The following is a 22,420-nucleotide window of genomic DNA, read 5'->3' as shown; positions in this document are numbered from 1 at the left end:
AAAATGTTAAAAAATAAAATTCACATAGGCGTATTTACTCCCAAATGGGGTAAGGTAAAACTAAAGCGGCATTCCCATATTTTAGTTTTATTAACTTTGGTGTTTAACCCTAAATGTCAACTACATCTTATATTTCACAAGCGTATCACACACAGTTTTTCTGTGCAAATCACTTGTATATCAAACGGCGCACACTTTTACAGTACCATAGTCGTCATACACCACCACGATTTTAGCTGCGAGTCAGCCAAACTGCCCTGAGCTGCGTAATTCACATAAATCCCAACCACGCTGGACTGTTGCAAGGTCAAAACGGCTCACGCTAAACGAACACCGAATAAAGCTGCACTTTTCTGTCATTTTAAGGCTTGCAAACATCTGGTGTTATTCGATTACTATGCGATTAAACGACGAGCTGTTTTGTTAAAATTTTACATATTATACAATAGCAGACAACTTTAAAAACAGAAACGATGTTAAAAGCCTAATGGATTTGTTTTATACTGATCATTATGTGCTCATATGCACTCACATACACCCAAAGCAAGATTTTAGGATTGTTCAGTGCTATTAGGAAACAAGTTACCAGAAACCCCTTAAAGTCCACAAGAATTTTCTAGTTTATTTACAACTCAAGTCATAAGTTATCACACTATAAAGTTTCACAATCTTTGCGTTTATTGTTTTCTTCTTGGTCATTCAGCTTTTCTTAACTCTTTAGCCCTATAGATTTTTTACGTTACACATGTTTAGAGTGGGCGAGTATCATGGTAAAGACCATTATGGTAGACAAAACTACCTTAAATAAAAGATAACGTCTAGGTGAAGAGAGTACATATAACCTTTACAAAACATACTCCTTATTCAAGTACACAATGATGGCAAAAAAAATGAAGACACCATTATGAGAATAGGTTTTAAAGGGGGAGAAATGTTATAGACGACGGATTAAAAGACATGCTACTAAACCCTGCTTAACCCATATATATATATATTGCTGTACTAATGTCTTAGCAGCATAAGACCCCCTTAAAGGCTCTACCTGTGACCACCTTATCTCTGATTGGCTGGCTGCCCTGGGAAGGGAGGTCTTCTCATACACAATGGTTGGCTTGTAACGTAAAAGTTTGATTGGGTAAAATAAAATAAAAAAGGCCATACAGTAAAATAAAAAATATTGACAGAAAGTGGGCTTGAAAATGATGTATTTGAGAAAATGCAAGACCATGCACCAGTGTGTAGTCCCTTACTGGAGAGGTGCACAGTGAAAGGGGCGGAGCTAAGAAAAGGTGATCTGTATCACTCAGCTTTATTTTATTTCTAAGCTTGGAAAGATCTCGCCTTTAACCTGCATCAAATAAACATTTCGTTTTCATCTCACACATTTAGTTAGCTGATAAAAAGGATATTATTCATGGCATTTTTACATTAGCATCTTAAGTTGTATCTAGAGTTACACATCCCCAATGCTGCATTGAAGAGATTTTACTGTTTCATTCATTTTATATTATGTAAAAATAGGGATAACTGCACACGGGGCAGCTCAGTGCTCAAGGCTGGAGTGCAGGGTAAACGGTACAGTGGTCACACAGTGTCGACGCTTTCAGTTTTCTTTCTTAGCCTCCACGTTGCCGTAGCTGGAGCCCGTTTTGTTTACTTCAGTCACTCCGATGAGCCGACGGACTGCTACAGAAGCTGTGGAGAGAGAGAGAAAAAATAAAATAATTATAAATCCTCACTCCTGTTCAAAATGAATAGGAAAGAGTTCGCATTAAAAGGACAATAAGTTGGATTTTCCTCCATCTAGTGGTGAAATTGTATTTTGCATTCAAATTAATATTACTCTCTAGCGCCTCGCTTTTCCAAATATGTGTTTCAACTACGGTAGCCGTTATGTACTCGCTGATCTCCTTGTCTGTTTCAGCTAGTTCACGTGTTCTGAATGAAAACGCGTTGTGGAAACATGTTCTTTTTGTCCCTCTCTGCTATTATAGTTTATCAATATGGCGGAACGACATGGAAGCGTCCTTGGACTTAACCGTTCAATGTAAGTAAAGAGAAAAAATTCTAAGCTTACAAAGAAAAGTCAGATCACTGCCAGAGGTCATTCCAACGAGAACATATTTATGAATAAAGACATTGATTTTGATTAATAAAACATTTAAAACCCTATTTACTGTCAGTTTAAAGCGAAACTTAAATGCATTACATGTGAATCAAACCCATAACCTTGGCATTGCTAGCATCGTGCTTTGCTAGTCAAACTACAGAAAAAATTGGTGATGAATCACGACACTAACCGACAATGAGAAAGATCATGAAGCCGATGATGAGGAGGGGGGAGCCGCTCACAAACACATCCCAAGCAAAATTAATAAGCGGAGACAGCAGAAGCGTCGCCCACAACAGGAAGTTCAGCAGCGTCCAAAGTCGACGTTTGGGTTTAATAGATGTTCCTGGGTAACATCCCTCCTTCTCATAATATTCTTGTAATGCATCCTTAAAATAATACAGAGACATGGAATAAATTATACCGAACATTGATGCCATCGACGGAGTTTGGGGGGGTAAGGGGGGCACTGCCCCCCTCAGACCAGAGCCAATTTTGATTTTGTCTGAGCTATGAATGAAATAAAAATAATATAATTCATATTTTATCATTTATTTGTCCCAACGTATTATTTAAGTGGGTAGAGTGAGTAACTTAAGGCTAAAATATTTTTTATTTATTTTAATGATATTCGAAAATGATAATCTTAAAGGGGACATTTCACAAGGCTTTTTTAAAGATGTAAAATAAATCTTTGGTGTCCCCAGATTACATATGTGAAGTTCTAGCTCAAAATACCATATAGATAATTTACCTGATCTCACAAAGTTCCGTGGGATAGTCATGGAATTTTTTGCTAATTTTTCCGTGGCATCCTCACAGATCTCCGCATTTTTTCATGGCCCTGCTACGGACTGTCTTTTTTCGTGGCACTCTCACGGATTGGTCACTCAACTGCTTTCTCCCATCCCCAAACAACTTTCGCTTCGGTTTAGGGTTAGATTTGGTGTTTGCATTAGTATGTAACTTTAACTATTGGTTTATAAATTTTTTTTCTGATTTATTCTTTTATATTTTCTAAACTTTAAACAGTTGTTGCCTGGCGTTGGGGTTAGAGTTGGGTTTGGGTAGGGATGTCATTTCATGTAAATCCAACCCTAAACCAAAGCGAAAACGGCAAGAAAACAGGACAAAACAGTCGAGCAAGCAATCCGCGAGAATGCCACGGAAAAAGACAGCCCGCAGCAAGGCCACGGAAAAACGCGGAGATCCGTGAGAATGCTACGGAAAAATTAGCAAAAAATTCCATGACTATCCCACGGAAATTTGTGAGATCAGGCTGATAATTTGTTATGGCATGTTAAAATTTGCCACTTTGTAGGTGTGAGCAAAAATGTGCCGTTTTGGGTGTGTCCTTTAAAATGCAAATTAGCTGATCTCTGCACTTAATGGCAGTGCTGTGGTTGGATAGTGCAGATTAAGTCTGATTTTCATGATATGTCCCCTTTAAATCTTAAAGTACTGCAGTTCCCATGTCTGCCGATAGGTGCCTCCCCAATCACAAATATGAAACTCTGCCTATGATTGATGCAACAAAACAGACTGGAAGACATTCATGTGTAACAATAAAAATAAACTTCTTGAATTATTTAACACAAAAATACATTTCAGACCTTCTCTTGGTAGAGCTTGTGTAACCATTGAGCGCACTCCTTTTCATCATCTGGGATCTCCTCCACAGGAAAGCGTCTGTGGATGGAAAGATGGGAAGTGTCAGTGCAGCACTCTACACACACCACTAGTAGGCACTACTACTGTATACAGCAGAGGGGCTTAACCAAGTTCAAATCCTATTAGTTACAACCCTAATCCAAATGCTTACAAAAAATCTCAAGTCAGCAGTAAGGTACAAAAGCTGCAGAAGTTTAACTTACAGATGGGTTGGTGTTCAGATATGTAATGATATATGAAGTTGTGAACTTGAATTGAGGTCGTCTCCAGATACGCGACTCACCTGACGCTCAAGTCTGCTGTGTATTTCTTCCCATTAAGAACGCCCAGCAGGGTTGGGTTCTGTTTGTCTTTGAAGTTCAGTGTAACATCATAGACAGCTTTCACTGTTAAAATAAGATAAATATGATAAAAAGGCATTTTCTTTGTATCATTGGCACAAAGACCCTTACAAAAATACTGGGCAATAGTATCAAATGATCCTTATTTATTTATTCATTCATGTGCTATATCCCTGACAAAAATACTATGGTACCAGCTGCATAAAAAGTTTATTTTGGTTGTATTTAATAGGCTATTTGCATTTTGAACGGAAATAGATCACATTAATATCCATTTAGCCAAGACTCATTGGCTATGTTTACATGCACAAAATTTTGTCAATCCGACTGAATTAAATACGATTGAAGGTTACGAAGATACAGTTTACATGAACCCTAAACACTGCAATCTGATTTAACTGTTCGTTTACATGTACATTACATAGAATCTGCGAAAGTCTGCGCAAGCGCACAGCCAGAGTTGCCAGATTCGTGTATCAAAACCATCCCAAATGGACATTCAAAACTAGCCCAAAAGCACCCCAATGACTATTCACAGCACAAAAACCAATAACTAAGCAACAAAATCTTTTAATCTTTAACCCGCAGAAAAAACAACAACTGGTGGAAACAGTTTTAAACAGTAGCCCAAATCTAAACTCGAAAAAAGCAGAGGACAGCATCTCTCGTCAAGTTCACGCTTTATCTCTGGATAAAAGTCAAAACGGAGTTGGAGAAAGTTATTCTTAAGAAGTTTTCAGATATAGGTAATAAAAACACACTTTTCAAAAGGCACAATGCTATTTTATTACTTTAAGTAGTAGCCTAATGTTTTAAAAGTACACATAAACGCTGCAGAATTTAGTACAGCGCGTGACCCCATTAACGTTACCTCAATAATGCGTGATGCAATTGCCTTGCTATTGTGTGTTTCTGTGATGAGAATCATGTGATATAAGAGTTTAATATAACACATAAATGCACAAATGTTCTGCGCATGTGCATATTGTATTTTTGCATCCGATTTAGAAAATACTACAATTCACGGGTTTACATGCATACTTTTTTCCTGCTGATCAGATCACAGTACACCACCCCCTTCAATACGATCCAAATTTGCATCCAATCATCCTCAATCATATTGATTAAGGTTTTACATTAAGATTTTTTAATACGATTGAGCCATCAATACGATTACAAACAGATTATTTGTTTGCATGTAAACCTACCTACTTATGTTGTCGAATGTAAATGTACCAGTTTTAATAAGTCTATCTATAGCCATCTAATCAGAGAAGTGACCAGGTGCAAAAAGCCCTATAATGACTGCTAAAAGTAAAAAAAAAATCATTAAATAATGTGAAATAAATATAGTAAAAAGGACATTATGAAAATGTAACTTGTGCAATGGTGAGAAAATTGGCAAAATAATTCGGAAAATAAAGTTCGGTATTCTGCATTTCATTTTTTGTGTACGCGAACATACACGCACAGGCAAACGCACAGCCTTGCAGAGCATAGTTTGACCCGTACGTGTACACATATATTCAACACATGCACATTATTATGATAAAATGCAATGCATCTACACATACAAAGGACGCAGAGTTACAAAAATTCGTTGGTGCGCGAAATTTGCATTGTGCGCAGACCCACACATTTGCATAAAAACTGAACTATACTTTTAGCTTTAGTCATCTAGCTACATCATCAGAAAAGGATCAACACAAGGGCGGAAGTACATTTTCAGATTTAATGAAAATATGCATTTTTTAAATAACATAGATAAAATTTTATAATGAACACTGCAATAGTCCATGAAAAAATAAAAATGGTGCGTTTTGGGTGACTAAGTATGTAAGGTGCTTTTCAACCCTTCTGGCCTAAACGACACTATTGGGAAAAAGTAGGACATCTTACCCCAACCTCCCTTACTGTGAAACAATAACAATTATACAATGTTGTATTGTGAATTTAATAAGTTGTGAAATTGTATAGCAACTGGCGAAATCTATACCTATAAGAGAGACACTTATGTACCAAAATAACACACTAAACTGGTCCCTAATGGTTTATGCATCATTGAAACTTGCAACATATTTTAAGCAGCAAGTGTGAAACAGAAACATCTCAGCCCCAAAGAGGTGCTGAAATTTGTGTTAAAAAGTCAGACATGTGACTTGCTTAGACTGTTAGTTCTGTAGATAAGTGCAATTTGCACTGCTTTGGGTTTAAGAGGACGATATGCTAAAAGCACATTACTGGCCTGTACCTCCGCATACAAGAACATTAACAATTGACATAAGAAGTGAAGAAGCTAGTTAGGATAATGGATGAGCTACAAAACATATACTGCAAATTCTTATACTCTGAAAGTGAAGGTGGTCTTATGAAAGCTCAGTTGAATATCGGTTGTATAGTTATTCAATGTTTAGAAACTAACAAAATATACCTCACAATTGAAAATGTTGACATTATATTGAGATTATCTGCTTTATTTTTTTATTTTTGTGAGTGTATTTAGTTTGTCTGTCAATCATTTGTCTAACCTGTTCCCTTCAAGCAATGCAGTGTAGTGGTAAATCCTTTGGTGCGGGGCAGCAGGTGATATTTCAGTTTGGGGAGTCCTTTCGACTCTGCAACCTGCATGCTTATCTGATGTTTCTTTTCTGTAAACCTCGTTCCTTCACAGTACAACAGGAACTGCAAGACACACAAAAAGCACAAGCTAGTCACTCTTAGGTCAGTGTGAAACATGGTAATCTCAGCCTCCTCCCCATGGAAACTTCTAATCCGAATACGAACCAATAAAACACTAAACTAACAAAATAATAACTAAAGCAAATCACATTAAAGAGATAGTTCACCCAAAAATGAAAAAAATGTCATAATTTACTCACCCTTGTGTTGTTACAAACCTGTATAAATTTCTTTGTTTTGATAAACACAGAAGATATTTTGAGCAATGTTTATAACTTAACCAGACAATGACTTCCTATAGTAGTGTTTTTCCTACTATGGAAGTCAATGGTGCTTCTGTTCTGCTGAACACAGGAAGATACACTTACCTAAAGGAGTATTAGGAACACCTGTTTAATTTCTCATTAATGCAATTATCTAATCAACCAATAACATGCCAGTTGCCTTAATGCGTTTGGGGGTGTGGTCCTGGTCAAGACAATCTGCTGAACTCCAAACTGAATGTCAGAATGGGAAAGAAAGATGATTTAAGCAATTTTGAGCGTGGCATGGTTGTTGGTGCCAGATGGGCCGGTCTGAGTATTTCACAATCTGCTCAGTTACTGGGAATTTCATGCTCAATCATTTCTAGGGTTTACAAAGAATGATGTGAAAAGGGAAAAACATCCAGTATGTGCAATCCTGTGAGCGAAAATGCCTTGTTGATGCTAGAGGTCAGAGGAGAATGGGCCGACTGATTCAAGCTGATAGAAGAGCAACTTTGACTGAAATAACCACTCGTTACAACCGAGGTATGCAGCAAAGCATTTGTGAAGCCACAACACGCACAACCTTGAGGCGGATGGGCTACAACAGCAGAAGACCCCACCGGGTACCACTCATCTCCACTACAAATAGGAAAAGAGGCTACAATTTGCACAAGCTCACCAAAATTGGACAGTTGAAGACTGGAAAAATGTTGCCTAGTCTGATGAGTCTAGATTTCTGTTGAGACATTCAGATGGTAGAGTCTAAATTTGGCATGAACAGAATGAGAATCCATCATGCCTTGTTACCACTGTGCAGGCTGCTGGTGGTGGTGTAATGGTGTGGGGGATGTTTTCTTGGCACACTTTAAGCCCCTTAGTGCCAATTGGGCATCGTTTAAATCCCACGGCCTACCTGAGCATTGTTTCTGACCATTTTCAATTCTTTATGACCACCATGTACTCATCCTCTGATGGCTACTTCCAGCAGGATAATGCGCCATGTCACAAAGCTCGAATCATTTCAAATTGGTTTCTTGAACATGACAATGAGTTCACTGTACTAAAATGGCCCCCACAGTCTCAACCCAATAGAGCATCTTTGGGATGTGGTGGAATGAGAACTTCGTGCCCTGGATGTGCATCCCATAAATCTCAATCAACTGCAAGATGCTATCCTATCAATATGGGCCAACATTTCTAAAGAATGCTTTCAGCACCTTGTTGAATCAATGCCACGTAAAAATTAAGGCAGTTCTGACGGCGAAAGGGGCTCAAACACAGTATTAGTGTGGTGTTCCTAATAATCCTTTAGGTGAGTGTATTTGTAATGAAGCAGGAAACAACGATATTAATACAGGTTTGTTACAACATGAGAGTAAATGATGACAGAATTTAATTTTTTGGGTGAACTACCCCTTTATAACATTGACAGCTTTTTAAATTTGTAACTATAAATGCTGATGCAAGTCTTGAAATACTTGTTTAATAAAAAACCTGATCATTTACTCACCCCTATGTCATCCAAGTTGTTTATGTCTTTCTTTGTTTAGTCAACAAATTTTTTTTTTTTTGAGGAAAACATTCCAGAATTTTTTCCATATAGTGGACGTTATTGGACAGTTTACAGTTTTAACGCAGCTATGGGCTCTAAATGATCCCAACCAAGACATAAGGGTCTCTTCTAGTGAAATGATCATTGTTTACGGCAAGAAAAAAAGTTGACTTTTAAACCACAACTTCTAGTCGTTGAAACTGCAATTTTAAACTGCATTTAAATGGTGAACTGTGGAGATCCATTAAATTGAGAAAAATCCTGGAATGATTCTCAACAAAAAAAAACGTAATTTCTTCTTGACTAAACAAAGAAAGAAATAAACATGATGGGGGAGAGTAAATTATCAGGATTTTTATGAAAGCAAAGTAACCCTTTTACTAAACACTACACTGAACACAGATGAATGGCCAAACAATTAAAAGATGCAATATATAAAATGAATAAACGTAAACAAAGTACTTCAAGCTCATCATGTTAATATTGCCTTGTACATCAACATGATTATTTACTGACAGCAACATTTCTTCATTACCTCATTTAATATTTCCTCATCTTTGTAAATTATAATATAATGTCCATTACATCCCTCAGTATATAATGACACTTACAGAAATGAGAGCATCTTTACACACTCAATTGGTTAAACAGAAGAGCTTTAGCAAGACTATAAAGCCACACAAAATACACAGATAATGTGTTAGAGGTTTATCCCGTTTTATTATGGCATGTGTTCACACATATCCCGTAAAGACACGTGACATGAGATGTAATTTCAAGCAAGCACAAAGTTACAACAATATTACTACGTCCCAATGAAGGGAGCGATCCCGGGATCATTTCTGGCCATTTTATAGAAATTTTCTGGAATCAGTGCACGGTCTAAAAGGGGTTCAAGGTTCTGTCTAACAGTCACATCATTGGAGCTTCCTCATTGGTTAGTACACTACTCACCCACATGTATTCTGGGTAATCTTTGAGACTGTTTAGCCCTTTGAAAACAGTGTCCCTGTCTTCCTCCCACTTCCTCTTGCAAAAGACAATTTCCAGGAAGTACCACGTCCAGCCAATCAGAGGCACTTTCAGCAGTTCATGTTTAGCCAAAACCTTAGAGCTCTGAAAGAGATGATAAAAGTGTCAAAACAATCCAGCAGTAAAGCAACAAATACGTTAACAAAAAACACGTTTGCGTTTCATTTACAAATAAATCAAACATGATGTCACAGAGACAGGATGTAGAGTTTTAAGGGGAATTTAACTACAATTAAAATGTACTATTTCAGTCAGAGTTACAATGTTGAAGACCAGCAAGTCAGCTTACTAGGTTTAAGACACAGCCCTACACAAATTCACAGCTCCAATAGTGGTGCTATCAGTACTACTCACCCCCAGCACGCCGTATCTTTCACAAATGGTCCAGCCACACAGGAAGTCTATCTCAAAGTTGTGGTTGAGAATGATGATCACGTGCTCCTTACCGAACTTATCAACTGTGGCCTGATCTGTGTACAGCACACAGTCTGTGTCAGACCACCACTCCAGCAACATCACCAACTCTGCGTGAGTTCAGAAAAGAAGAAATTTATGCATGACATGTAAAGACTGCAGTACAAAATGTGCATTTGCATTTATTGCATATCTGCATAATTGCAATTGCTGATATGCAAACGTTCGTAACTTGTCACGGTAGACACTTAAAACTACTTACGGCTCCATAGCGAGTAAGAGAGTCTGGTGTTGATCCTTCGGTAGAGTTGTTTGTCGATGGGCCATAGCACGCAGGTGCAGAGCTGTATGAAGTTGATGATGAGGCCGCTCACCACAAACACAAAACCAATCAAGAGGTGTAGGATAAACAGGCTCTTTATCCACGCCAGCAAACCCATGACGGACAGCCCTGTCCACTCACACACACACACACACACTCACTTACTCACACACACACACCACACACACACACTCACTGCTGAAACAAGACCAGAGACATCCCCAAATTAAAACATATTACATGTTTAAAGATTAAAGATACAAACCATGATCCTAACCCAAACATATTAAGTACATTTAGTTACCATTATACTGTTCAGTAGGTACGCTGTACATGCATGTACTGTAATTAAAAGGGCAAGCAAAATTTCTACACAAATTAATAATCTAGATGGCAAAATTAATATTTGAAAAGTTTGGTAGGGATGCACCGATAGGAATTTTTTGGGCCGACAAAAACAGACAACTTCTGACCAATGCCGATACCGATCTAGACGAGAAGTTGTGCTTTAAAAGTGTATATTTGTTACTTTTACTGTCAAAAATGACAATCGTTTTGCTAGATAAGACCCTTATGCCTCGTTTGGGATTGTTTATAGTCCTTTTGAAACCCGGCTCCGGTTCAGTGACAGTACGCGCCGGAAGTCGCACCCATAATTCGCGCAAAGCGTCATACGCACAACCGGCGCAACGTCATAGAATGTCTCTGAACAGGTTCACGCCTACTTTTGGAGGAAATTAGACTAGACCTTCCATTGGCTTCCATTCAAAATAGCGGAACAAAGCAACCTTCGTACACAGCCGGCAGGCGTAAATAACTTATGAAATCACTCAGATTAAACATGTTGAGTTATTATCTGTCCACCCTGCCTGCCATAGAGCGCGAAAGATACATTAACACATTTAATTTGGTCAATATAAAAACATGTCCCTTTCATTTTCACAGCATCAAATTTGTGTAACAACGCTCCCTATTGGCCAGAGGTGTCTTACCCGGACATTTACTCGTACCTCATCGAGTCAACAGGGAAGCAAGTGAATGATTTTACTTCGTATTTGAAAGGTACTTTGTATTTATTATTTATTATGTCTTTATATTTAGAGTAATGAGTGCACTTTTCCGTCCAGCATACAACTAACTGGCTTAGCGATATTTCCAGCAATCATTGGATGGCGTTGTTACACAAATTTGACGCTGTGAGAATGAAAGGGACATGCTTCCATATTGACCAAATGAAATGTGTCAATGTATCTTTCGGGCTCTATGGCAGGCAGGGTGGACAGATAAACACTCGACATGTTCAACCTGAGCGATCTCACAAGTTACCCACGCCTGCCGGCTGCGTAAAAACGTTGCCCCGTTCCGCTATCCTGAATGGAAACCAATGGAAGGTCTGCTTTTTTATCCCCCAAAAAGGGGCGGTGACGAAATTTACAGTCAAGTTCCCGGATGTGCCGGTAGTCCGTATGGGGAGTAGGAATAGCGTGGATAGCATTAACTAGCATATAGCGCTAACTCAGCACTCACAACTTTGTTTTTAGCATTGTAACAACATTGTACATAATTTAATGTATAATTTAATCTCGACTGTAACGTCACAGTTTGTGTTATGTTGAGATTGTCCTGTTTTCCAGCAGTCTTTTGCATGCACAAGGTTTACATAAGGAGGAAACAATCATGTTTGAGGCTCACGATATGTCATTACCATGTACAGAACTCGTATTATTCATCTATGCCTAGGTAAATACAGTTTTACATTCTACTGCACCTTTAACAATATGCTTAAAACAAGGATGTTTTTGACAAGCGAATGTCAGATCTATCCTAGTTGGCCACTTACAAAGAAAAAAGTATTTTCTTTTGTGTTACAAAATAATTATGCTGTGTCTGAAATGACAACCATTAAAAGAACTGCTGTATAATAACAACTCTCACAATTATATTGAACTAAATTGCACAGCATAGCAAACATGCAGCCACAGGTATAAATATCGTTGCAGAATTATGTAACATTTTGCAATACAACTTGCATGAGCATTGTGCAGTTGAATGTTGTGTTAAACTAATTTGACTGTTAAATTTCATTGAGGGCATTCATGCATGTTCAACTCACCACAGTGGGTTCTTCTCTACAACCCTCTTTTACACGGCCCCTCACTTAGCACCACCGACCTAAAAACAACAACAAGAGAGAACATTCAAAATCATTTTTAAAACACAATAAACATTCATTTTGACTTGTTCTGAGATCCAAAAATCAACTGTCAAGTAGGTGAAAGTTCACAACCACAGACCCTAGAGTAAAAAAATTGCAACATATGGTAGTGTTACGCACACACACAAATGCACAGAGACACACAACCTCTCACCCAGTTGGAGAAACTCCAATCACCTCCTCCAATTTCTCTCACACACGTTAGGGCAACCTCTTCTTCCCCTACAGTGTCTGTCATGCACTCCAGCCCCACAACTTCAGAAATGTACAAAAAGTTGCTCATCATAACCACACAAACTTTCTCACATAGTCTAAAATGTGTCAAACTGTCTTTAAGCACTAGCTAACAGTGCAAAGCATTACTGTAAATCTAGCCTACGGTGAAACACAGCTCCGTCCATGAAAGCAGTTTCCATGACCCTTAATCGGATACTCAAGATGAACTTGCCAAACTACTTCAAACTGCTTGTCTCATAACCTGCAGTAGACCCATCTGTCAACTAAACTTTACTGTTAGTCTGATTAACCGCTGATACAATTTTAAACAAAGTGTGAAACTGCCCTGTAGCTAATACAGTTAGATAACATTAGGTTGCAGTAAGACTTTGTCTTTGAAGGTGTTTATTTGTTTGTATGTAAAGGATCACAAAGCCATATCAATAATGAACCACAACCTCATATAGACTTTGTTGTGACCTCTTTTGACATGAGACAGTAAGCAACCACTCAGAAATCCCTGTAGAGAAGACTATAGCAACTGCACAGCAATGCCCTAGAAACCACCCAGGGCACCCAAAGTATATCAAGAAAAGGTCAAAGCATAGTTATTACCATATAAATATATCCCAGATAAACAATAATTTGCAATAACAGTAAAAATCGTGTTGAACGACAGACCAGAAGGTTAAAGTTTAAACCCACATAACCGTAGTTCCTCGATAGACAAAACCTTATATCTCCCATAACAAACAAAACCGATAACACTAACCTTGCAATGAAGTTCCACAGGCTGTGTGCTAGCTCTGAGTTTGGTAAGGACACAGTCGCACGTGAAAGATTGAGAAAGAGACACACACAAAGAGAGAAAGAACAAGTGGGAAAGGAAAGAGTTGAACTTTGTCCCCCAGCCAACAATGCAAGAACAAAAATAAACTTTGGAATCAGACCAAAGTAAAGTGTGGCTGGAAAGAGACGTTGACAGAAAGCAAATTTAAGAACAAGGAGACAGAATATCAAAACACACCATTACGGTGTGGAAGTGGATGCATGTATAAGGGGGGTGTGTTCATTTTGAGGGAGTGTACTAAAGATCACCTGATCGACGCGTTTGGGCAGGGTACATGGCAAGCCAACACGTGTCAATTGAGACCATTAGCTAGTCAGACATTAGCCAGATTGTGCTCTTGTTCAGCTCTGATCTGAATAATGAGCAGGAGGGTTATGTCCTTGCTTTGGGACAGACATTTGTTATGACTATTTGGAGAGGTAGTATGACAGAGTTTGTGAATAACACAATCATATAAGCCATTAAAGTCTTAGTATCCCGGTCGAGCCCCCATAATTTCATAATGTTTTAATCTAAATCCCGGGATACACTGCATGATTTTTGCCATCCTATAAGAACTGTGCAACATGGATCATTTAAACTTAGACTGTACGATGATGACAGCTATTGAATCATAGGCTGTGACACACGTTAGCGCAACGTCATTAGCATGCGCTAGTGGTAAACAAATACTGATACACAGGTCGTAGCAGCAAACGCACAGTGTGTTGATCATGCCGAATAACTGACACTGTTAGAAAACTAGCATAGGGTATATTTGGTTACCAGACTAGGAAAATGGTCATCTTTAAACCTCTCACTGTACGACATAGGACCACCAAATAAGAGTTACGATCACAGAAATTGCAACGATTGTTTCACGATGGCAGTCTTTCGTGCAGTGTATAACAGGGTTTACTTGTTCCCGGACAGAATGACTTACCAATCACTTTCTTCAATGGAAGAAAATGTGTTTTTTACAATTAACAATAAAAGTAAATGGGCATAGAAGTTGTCATACTCTAAACGGAGTTTTGTATTACAGAAATGAATCATGCGCTATATTCAAAGTCATGCCAAGTCTTGAGTTTTAAATGGGCATGTAAACGTACATAAATGTATGCAAGTTCAAAGTAAATGTCCATATTAATCAAGTTATGTGGACAACTTCTATCATTTATCACTTGTCCCACATTTCATGTTAGTAACATGAGAACTACACAAGGAAAGAAAAAAATGGAGGGGATTAGAGATGGAGGGATAAACCAGCTTATGTGGAAACAGCTGTTTGGCCTACATCAGCAACCAGCCTAAGGCCATCTTTCCCAAATTCTTATAGCATTCAAAAGAAAACTAAAAAACAAGTAACATAGCCTCAAAGAAAAGGTCTGAGAAAAGCAGCCACGTTGCTAATAAGAATTCAATTCAATGCTAAACAAAATCAATTCCAGTTACAATGAGTTAAACTGTATTCAGTCTGTTAGAATCTAAAAATCTTTAGAGTTTGACAAAGTATATCTACTCAAAACAAAACAGACACAGAGACAGACATCATGTGACCTTTTCGTCTTTTCAGGCACCTTAAATGCATGTAAAGCAATATCGTCTATACAATACTGTAAACATTCACTACCAACACGGGTGGGGTGTGAGAAACTCCAAACTAGTAGATTCAATACTTTGTAAAAGTAGACTTGAATGGATCCAATCAAATGAGTCATGACCCTTTACATAAGCAGCAAGTGGTCTAATCCACTGTCCATTTGGACAACCATTAGCTGGACTTACCAGTAGGCGTAGTAGGCCACCGCCATGACCACTAACGCCCCACAGATCCCTGTGAAGACCATCACAGCCCCTTGGTTCAGCATCTTTGCTTCTGGCAGTTGTCCTTTGAAGCAATTAAGAAACCTCTTCTGGTTTCTTTCAAAGACAGTCAGGTGATTATGGTTTCGACAGGCTTGGAGACAAGTGCACCACAATAAATTGGGCTTAGCCCAGATATCCTTTCAGAAAAATGAAAGAAATTTTCTTATAAATTGGTCTTGCTTTTGTTACTGCCGCATGCTAATCGCGTTGACAACACTTTGATGATGCAAGCTTTGATGAACTCTCACCGCAAGTACCCTTCAAAAGTTCCCAATGTTCTGCCAAACTCCACCAAGCTTCAATGCGTTGTTACAAAATGTGATATTAACTCCAACAAACGCAATTCCAGTTGGCAACTCCTTAGGTAGATGCAACAGTGTTGCACCATACTAGCAGCCCTCAGATAAGACACAAAAAGCCGTTCTCAGCATCCCGTGTTGCCCTCTTCCTCAGTAATCTTCTCTGGATTGGATTACCAATGATTAGCATTCTGGAGCAACACCGTGGATAAGTCACAACGCATTTACTGGGGGGGCAGCAAAGTGAGCTTATTAACACAGGAATATGGTAACTTCCTCCAGCCACTAGGAGTCCTAAGGGTCAAGCGAACCCTTGGGCATTCACAAGCAGAACAACAACTAGTAACACAGTCACTAGTAAAGGGCTCATTGTAGTTGTGCGTACAGCTTACGGCGTAGCCACGACGGCATTGGCTACGCATCTGTTTTCATATATACTTCTGCGCCGTGTTGATGTGCAAACACACACGCAGACCGCTGGTAAGCAGTATCCTCGCATGTAACCCACAGTAGCAACTCAACCACCAAAGAAGCAGCAGCTTGCTCAGTTAACCCACAAACGAAGAAGAAGCAGAAGCTTGTTGTGTACGATTTGAGAAGACCAGCAGTGATGGAAGTAAATAAACAGCTACTTTAGTTGCAATTTCAGCTAAATCACTCCTTAACTTGGCCCATCTTTGTTCTCACGGTCGCAAACAGAAATACCCATGAGTCATGACATAGTTTTTTACCTGATGGGAATGGTTCTAGTGGACCAATCACAGCGCTTGCGGTCTGGGTAGAACTGACACGCTGTAAAAAATTTGGCGAAGTGCACATCAGGCTACGGATAACTTACAACGTAGACCTTACGCACGACTATAAATTGGACTTAACTGGTCTGGTGTTTCAACATACTGAGCAACCATCCCTTTGGCTCTGCAGCAGATGTGAGCAGATATGGTCATCCAAGGTCGAGTATGCCCTAGGTTCAGTTTAGATGAGGTGGTGATGATGATCGGGCAGGTTGTGGCTCTAAGCCACAAGTGCACAATGGCATTAAAAGAGAACAAAATGTGCCATAGGCTTTCATGCCCCATAATGGCCTCTTCTTTCTAATTTATTTAACTTCTCCCATTCTTGCTCACTTTCACTTATCATTTTCTCTATCTGATTTCATCTTAGATTAATGCTGCAAGTTCCTTTTTTACTTCCTGCAAAGTAACTTCCTTGTCCAAGGGTCCCAATTATCTTTTAAGCAGAATGTCCTCTACATCCTAATAAAAGGGCATATTAAGGTAGTCAACAAATTATTTGATGAGCCATATTGGACGAAATATTGGCCTATTGGAATGCAAGTGAGGTAAAGATGTCTGAATCTCAGGTCGGTGCCTACTAGTATAAAGACTGAGGAGCCCACCAACAAACAATCAATAAAAAGTTAGTGGAATTTTTAACTTTTAAAGGGATAGTTCACCCAAAAATTTAGTTATTTTAGAAAATTTCCTGGCCGTTCCAGGCTTTATAATAGTAGTAAATGATTGAAGCCAAAAAAGTGCATCCATCCTTCACAGAAGTAATCCACACAGCACCAGGGGGTTAATAAAGGCCTTCTGAGGGCAACTGATGAGATTTTGTAAAAAACATGTTTAGGTCTGTTGTCATACTTCGATCCAATAACTACACACATTTCATTATTTTTCTTAAAAAGGAACTAAGAGCATAAGGTTGACACTGAAAACACTGATGTTTTTGAGAGTCAAAGTATATTTTCCTTCTTATCTTGAACAGATAGCCGTATAATGAATGACAGAAGCCCGTGTGAATGAAAAAAGAGATAAATAAGGGCAAACAAACTAAATCAAGGCTAAGATGATGCATGCCGTTCACAAAAAAAAAAAAAAGTGGAACTATTCGCTGTCTGATGGAAACAGAGAACTGGTAAAAGCATTAGGCGGCACAGCTTAAAAAAACATCTGACCCACATTCTAATCATGTTAAATGTAGTTGCCCAACGACAGCATGACTACATGCCTCAAATCAAGATGGTAGATACAGCTGCTCTTATCTACCTGAGGTGCACAGTGTGATACCGATAGGTTTAATTAACTAGCTGGATCACATTAAAGGTAAGGCTAGAAAGGTCGTCCACACAGTTTCAAAGGGCAATTTCATGGTTTCACCTAGCAGGGCTCCAGACTAACTTTTTTTCACTAGGAGCACAGTGGCCCCCAACGGAAAATTTTAGGGGCACACACCGTAAATCAACATGCTAACCAAATATTCAGATTTCTACTAATTTCCACTCTATTACTAATAAATACTTTCATGATAGATGCAGAAAGTACAATGTGCTGTTTCAAATTCAGTGTCACATCACAAAAAAAAGGTCAAATTTACTGGTCGCACATGTGCGATGATGTAAAATTCAGTGGCACACTCTCAAATTTTGGTGGGAAAATGCCACCATTTGGTGGCAGTCTGGAGCCCTGCCTAAGAAACATAAAAAAAAAAACAACACAATTGTAATACAATTAAACAATGTGCAATAACCATAGACTGTAAAGAATTTGGACGTAGTGTCCGTGACGTCACCCATAGGTTTGTGAAGAGCTTTTTTGAAGCCAATAGTAGGCGGTGCCTGCCGTCACCATCTTGGCCGCGCGTCACTGCACATCGCTCGCGGCAAACCGAAAATGGTTAGAGAGGCGGGACGTGGGTTAAGCTGTGTGGTTGCTAAAACCACGCCAGCTTAGCTCGATTCTAGTGACAGCAGTGGCAGTTCACCCGTCACTCAAGCGGCCACGCCCTTAATTATGCAGAACTTTAAACCCTAATACAATTTAAAAGAATGAGTAACAAAAAAAATTCACCCCCATTTACAGTTGTCATGAAGGGAAAAATTAGCTATATAAACAAAAAACACTTTTGTACCAGGCTGTTAACATTGTATTTTGCAGTAAAGTTGGGCATTTTAACATGGGGGTATATGGGAATTGACTCCCTTTTGGAGCCAGCCCTTGGATGAATTGCAGTTTAAGTCACTTCTGTGTTGTCCCTCGGCAGTAACAAATAAAAACGTATCATGACATCATGTTTTTTGTTTGAGCAGTACACTGTTATAGAATATACTAAATATAACGACTGACATCATAAATCCATAGTTTACTATCAGCATCCCATTACGGCCTACGGATGATAGTGTTAACAACTAGGAAGATAAAGTTGGGTTTAAATGTAAGAAATCAGAGTCCACATCACTACTATGATGATTAAGATACAGAGAAAAGATAGCACTGGGATTACTTTCTCAGCATTTCATCAGCCGATAAACAGCGCAAAAGTTAAAATAAAGTGCACAAACAAAGACAAGATATAAACAATGTTATCATTCAATTTATCTTTATTGTTATTGTTCTGGCCAACAAAAACCAACACAGCAGGCATGAGCTTAAATACATGTAATTTATTGGTTACGTATTAAGTCTTTAATGTTTAATCCAGTCTATTATTTATTACAGGCTGTGCCTGTAATGTTTAAACAGTCTATCAAATTATGTGCACTATGCATACTTCTATTGTCTAATGCAGCTAAGTCGCCTCTGTTTCCATGTGGGAGAAACAAAAGTCTATCTAGCAAATTTAACTTTACTTTCAAGCCTATGTTCAGAAACTAACACCAGATTTACTTATTTTGTATTAAGTATCACTTCAAACGTAGATATGCACCAACATATCGGACAATAATCTCTACAGGTTGATAAAAGCAATTTTTCACACTATCAGCCCAGGGTTTCCTGCAGCACTTTTCAGTTCGGGCGGCACAGTTTTGTGTCTGGAGGATACCCAGTTGATAAAACACGTGTCCGTGAGAACTGTAAGTGGACTTATGTTTTGGGTTTATTTAAAGGTGTTCTAAGCGAATTCACGCATTTTAGACCATAAAACATTTTTTGTTACATACAGCAAACATCTCACTATCTCCTTCCTGCCTGTCCGCTGATCAAACTGTAAAAAAAACGCTATTTCTGTAGACAGCCCAGGCTCCACAAACCGCAAAAAAAACACAGTGGCCAAACCTAGCACCACGAAACAAAACAAAGTGTTCCAGCCAATAAACGACAAGAAGGATTTGGGGGTGGGGGTTGGGCGCGTTCATGAAAGCACGGAAGGGAGGGGTTAGCTACGCACCGTTTGTTTGAAAACAGTTCAAACATCAACAAAAAGTGACGTCTCAAAGATTCGCTTAGAGCGCCTTTAAGCCTATTATAGTATTAGTCAATAGTTATTGCAAATTTAAACTAAGTTAGCTGGTGATTTTGTTGTTTGAGCAACCTGCTAGCTAGGTTTCACATGCCTGTTGATTAGATATAATTCACTTATCGAGCGCTCTTGCTCACATTATTTATGTGCATTATTTACATGCTACAGTAGTTACACTCCTTTAAAATAATGTAATTAATAGTGGGAAATAATCTGTTTTTACAATTTTTTGCGCTATCTATTATCGTTCGCCAGATGTTATACAACAGCTGCTTTAGTTTGTGTTTATTAACCCTTTAGTTTCACTTTATCACGCAGCTATTCCCGTTAGAGGTAAAAACATTTGATTAATTAAAAATCTAGTATTTTTTATTTTCTGTCATAGTTTCTTCAAAAATTAAGTTTTATTTGAGTGTTTTAAATAAAAATATTTTAATTTTCATCATGACGTGAACACCCGCACCTTTGATTGCCACGCCCCCGCAGCCCCGCCCAACCCTACCACCTTAACAAATTTTCTGCAGCAAACCCTGCTGCCGATAGTTTAAAAACAGCTGATAATCATATCTCCTGGCCGATATATCCTGTCAATCAAAGGAGAACAAGAAAATGCAAATAATTTGTGTTAAGAAACATCACTAGTTTCATGTTCAATATTAATCATTGTATAAATAATGAATAAGATTCAGAAAATGTAATCTGAAGAATTTAGTTCATATACAGGACAACAAACAGTAGGTGTCAGTTTGTGTGTAGGGAAACCAGCCAAAGGTCTTGTGAAAATTGTGTTCCTTAATAGCAACACAAAGGTTGTTTGTTCGATCTCAGGGAACACACGTACTGATAAATGTTTAGATCGAATGCACTGGAAGTAGTTTAGGTAAAAAGCATGTGCCAAACGCATTAATGTAAACGTAATAAATTACACGCGCTTAAAAAGGCTTTCAGATTTAACAGGCAGTGATTAAATAAGTGAAATCATTACATTACAGCCTCAAATCTGTAATTACCAATGTGTCAAAACTATTGAAAAAACTATTAATCTTATTTATCGTGCATGAAATGCTGAATAAGACTCACTCAGCAGCAGCCAAACTCCAGGCAGAGCTGCACAGCGCTGAATGTGAACTTTAGTAACCCTGATAATCGCTCGATAATGACGTGTACGCAAGTCGTGCATGACACACACACAGCACCCGAATCGTAAACACCGTTTATCGTTACAATAAATCTAGCCCATGCAAATGCAAAGAAGTGCTATTTATCTTATCCATCCAGCAAATAAATGCAAATCGAGATAGATGCGTATCTTAAACGGATGTTACCTCAGTTGACACACTGGCTTGCTTTGGTGTGTGTACTAAACTGGGGGGCAATGAAGTGTCCCAAACAAGCTGTTCGCGGCCACTGCAGTACGGGCGCTTGCACGCGAGTCCGCGCGCACCTAGCCAGTACCAAAACGCACTGAGACGCAGATGCAAAACAATACAACAAAGAGAGAAATGACAGTAATATGCCCCGGACACAGACATGCGCCTGTCAATGATAATAACAGCACTGTCAGCATGGTTACGAACGGGTTTAATTGAAGTCATCGTTACATGCGCGTGCATTACCTGTTTTGATGTCATCGATAGATCTGCGTGGAGGATTCGCGCACTTCAGTTTAATGCGATGCCCGTCTCAAGTTTTATGGGCGTCTATGGCTCTGGATGCTCGCTACTCTTTGTGTTCGCAGGTCGCCATCCGCACATGCACAACGCACAGACATTGCATGTTGCCATGGGACTTCCTGTCCGATTACCTTCTCTCCTCGACCGGAAACAATAGAATTTTGTAGTTCCACCCCTCCTCTACATCTCATCATTCTTCAGTAAGACGCTGAGCTAATCAATAAAGTCAATAGCTGAATTAAACACATTAAGGGGAGTTTGGACTAATTAGTCGTGATTAAAATGAACTTGATTCGGGTTAATTAATTCGAAAAGAGTTAGCAAGCAATAAATAAATAATAATGTAATTAATTATTTAAAACGTATTAAAATAATAAAGTAACTAATTCATGTTCAATTATTAACGACGTATTATTTTTTCTATTATTATTATAATCATCAACAATAATGGGTTTTAATTAAATTAATACTTTGTACACTGAAAGAAAAATTGGTCATAAAAAACGGTCCATAGTACCTTTTCAAGAAGTAATTTTTTTTGTACTTAAAAATGCATATTGGTACCAAATGTATACATAAATTGTACATATTATTTAGGATCTTTATAAAGGGTACCATCCCAGTGACAGCTTTTGTATCATTTCTGAGAGTATATGTAGGCTATAGGTGAAACTCAGCAAAAAACATCATATCAAATGTATCTGTACG

General features: G+C 38.5%; 1 protein-coding gene across 3 annotated transcripts; it reads right to left on the bottom strand.

Annotated features, from left to right (window-relative positions):
- Positions 1 to 596: 596 nt before the first annotated feature.
- On the bottom strand, positions 597 to 21,856 carry agpat3 (1-acylglycerol-3-phosphate O-acyltransferase 3). 3 transcript variants are annotated; one of them, XM_055204627.2, is made up of 10 exons: positions 21,656 to 21,856; positions 12,483 to 12,541; positions 10,310 to 10,567; positions 9,988 to 10,157; positions 9,556 to 9,717; positions 6,651 to 6,804; positions 4,065 to 4,167; positions 3,724 to 3,799; positions 2,301 to 2,499; positions 597 to 1,695 (listed from the first exon to the last, which is right to left on the bottom strand). In XM_055204627.2, exons 3-10 carry the CDS (start codon positions 10,485 to 10,487, stop codon positions 1,604 to 1,606), a joined length of 1,134 nt encoding a protein of 377 aa, XP_055060602.1. In that variant the 5' UTR covers positions 10,488 to 10,567; positions 12,483 to 12,541; positions 21,656 to 21,856; the 3' UTR covers positions 597 to 1,603. The 3 variants fall into 3 exon arrangements, with proteins under 3 accessions (XP_055060602.1, XP_055060603.1, XP_073717351.1); XM_055204628.2 differs by lacking the exon at positions 21,656 to 21,856 and adding an exon at positions 13,573 to 13,845; XM_073861250.1 differs by lacking the exon at positions 21,656 to 21,856 and adding an exon at positions 13,573 to 13,845 and having other exon boundaries at positions 10,310 to 10,564.
- Between the last annotated feature and the right edge of the window lie 564 nt (positions 21,857 to 22,420).

This window comes from Misgurnus anguillicaudatus, chromosome 3, assembly GCF_027580225.2.
Source record: "Misgurnus anguillicaudatus chromosome 3, ASM2758022v2, whole genome shotgun sequence".
Taxonomy (NCBI): Eukaryota; Metazoa; Chordata; class Actinopteri; order Cypriniformes; family Cobitidae; genus Misgurnus; species Misgurnus anguillicaudatus.
Note: the sequence above shows the minus strand (reverse complement) of the source record. Positions and strands in the feature narration are given on the sequence as shown.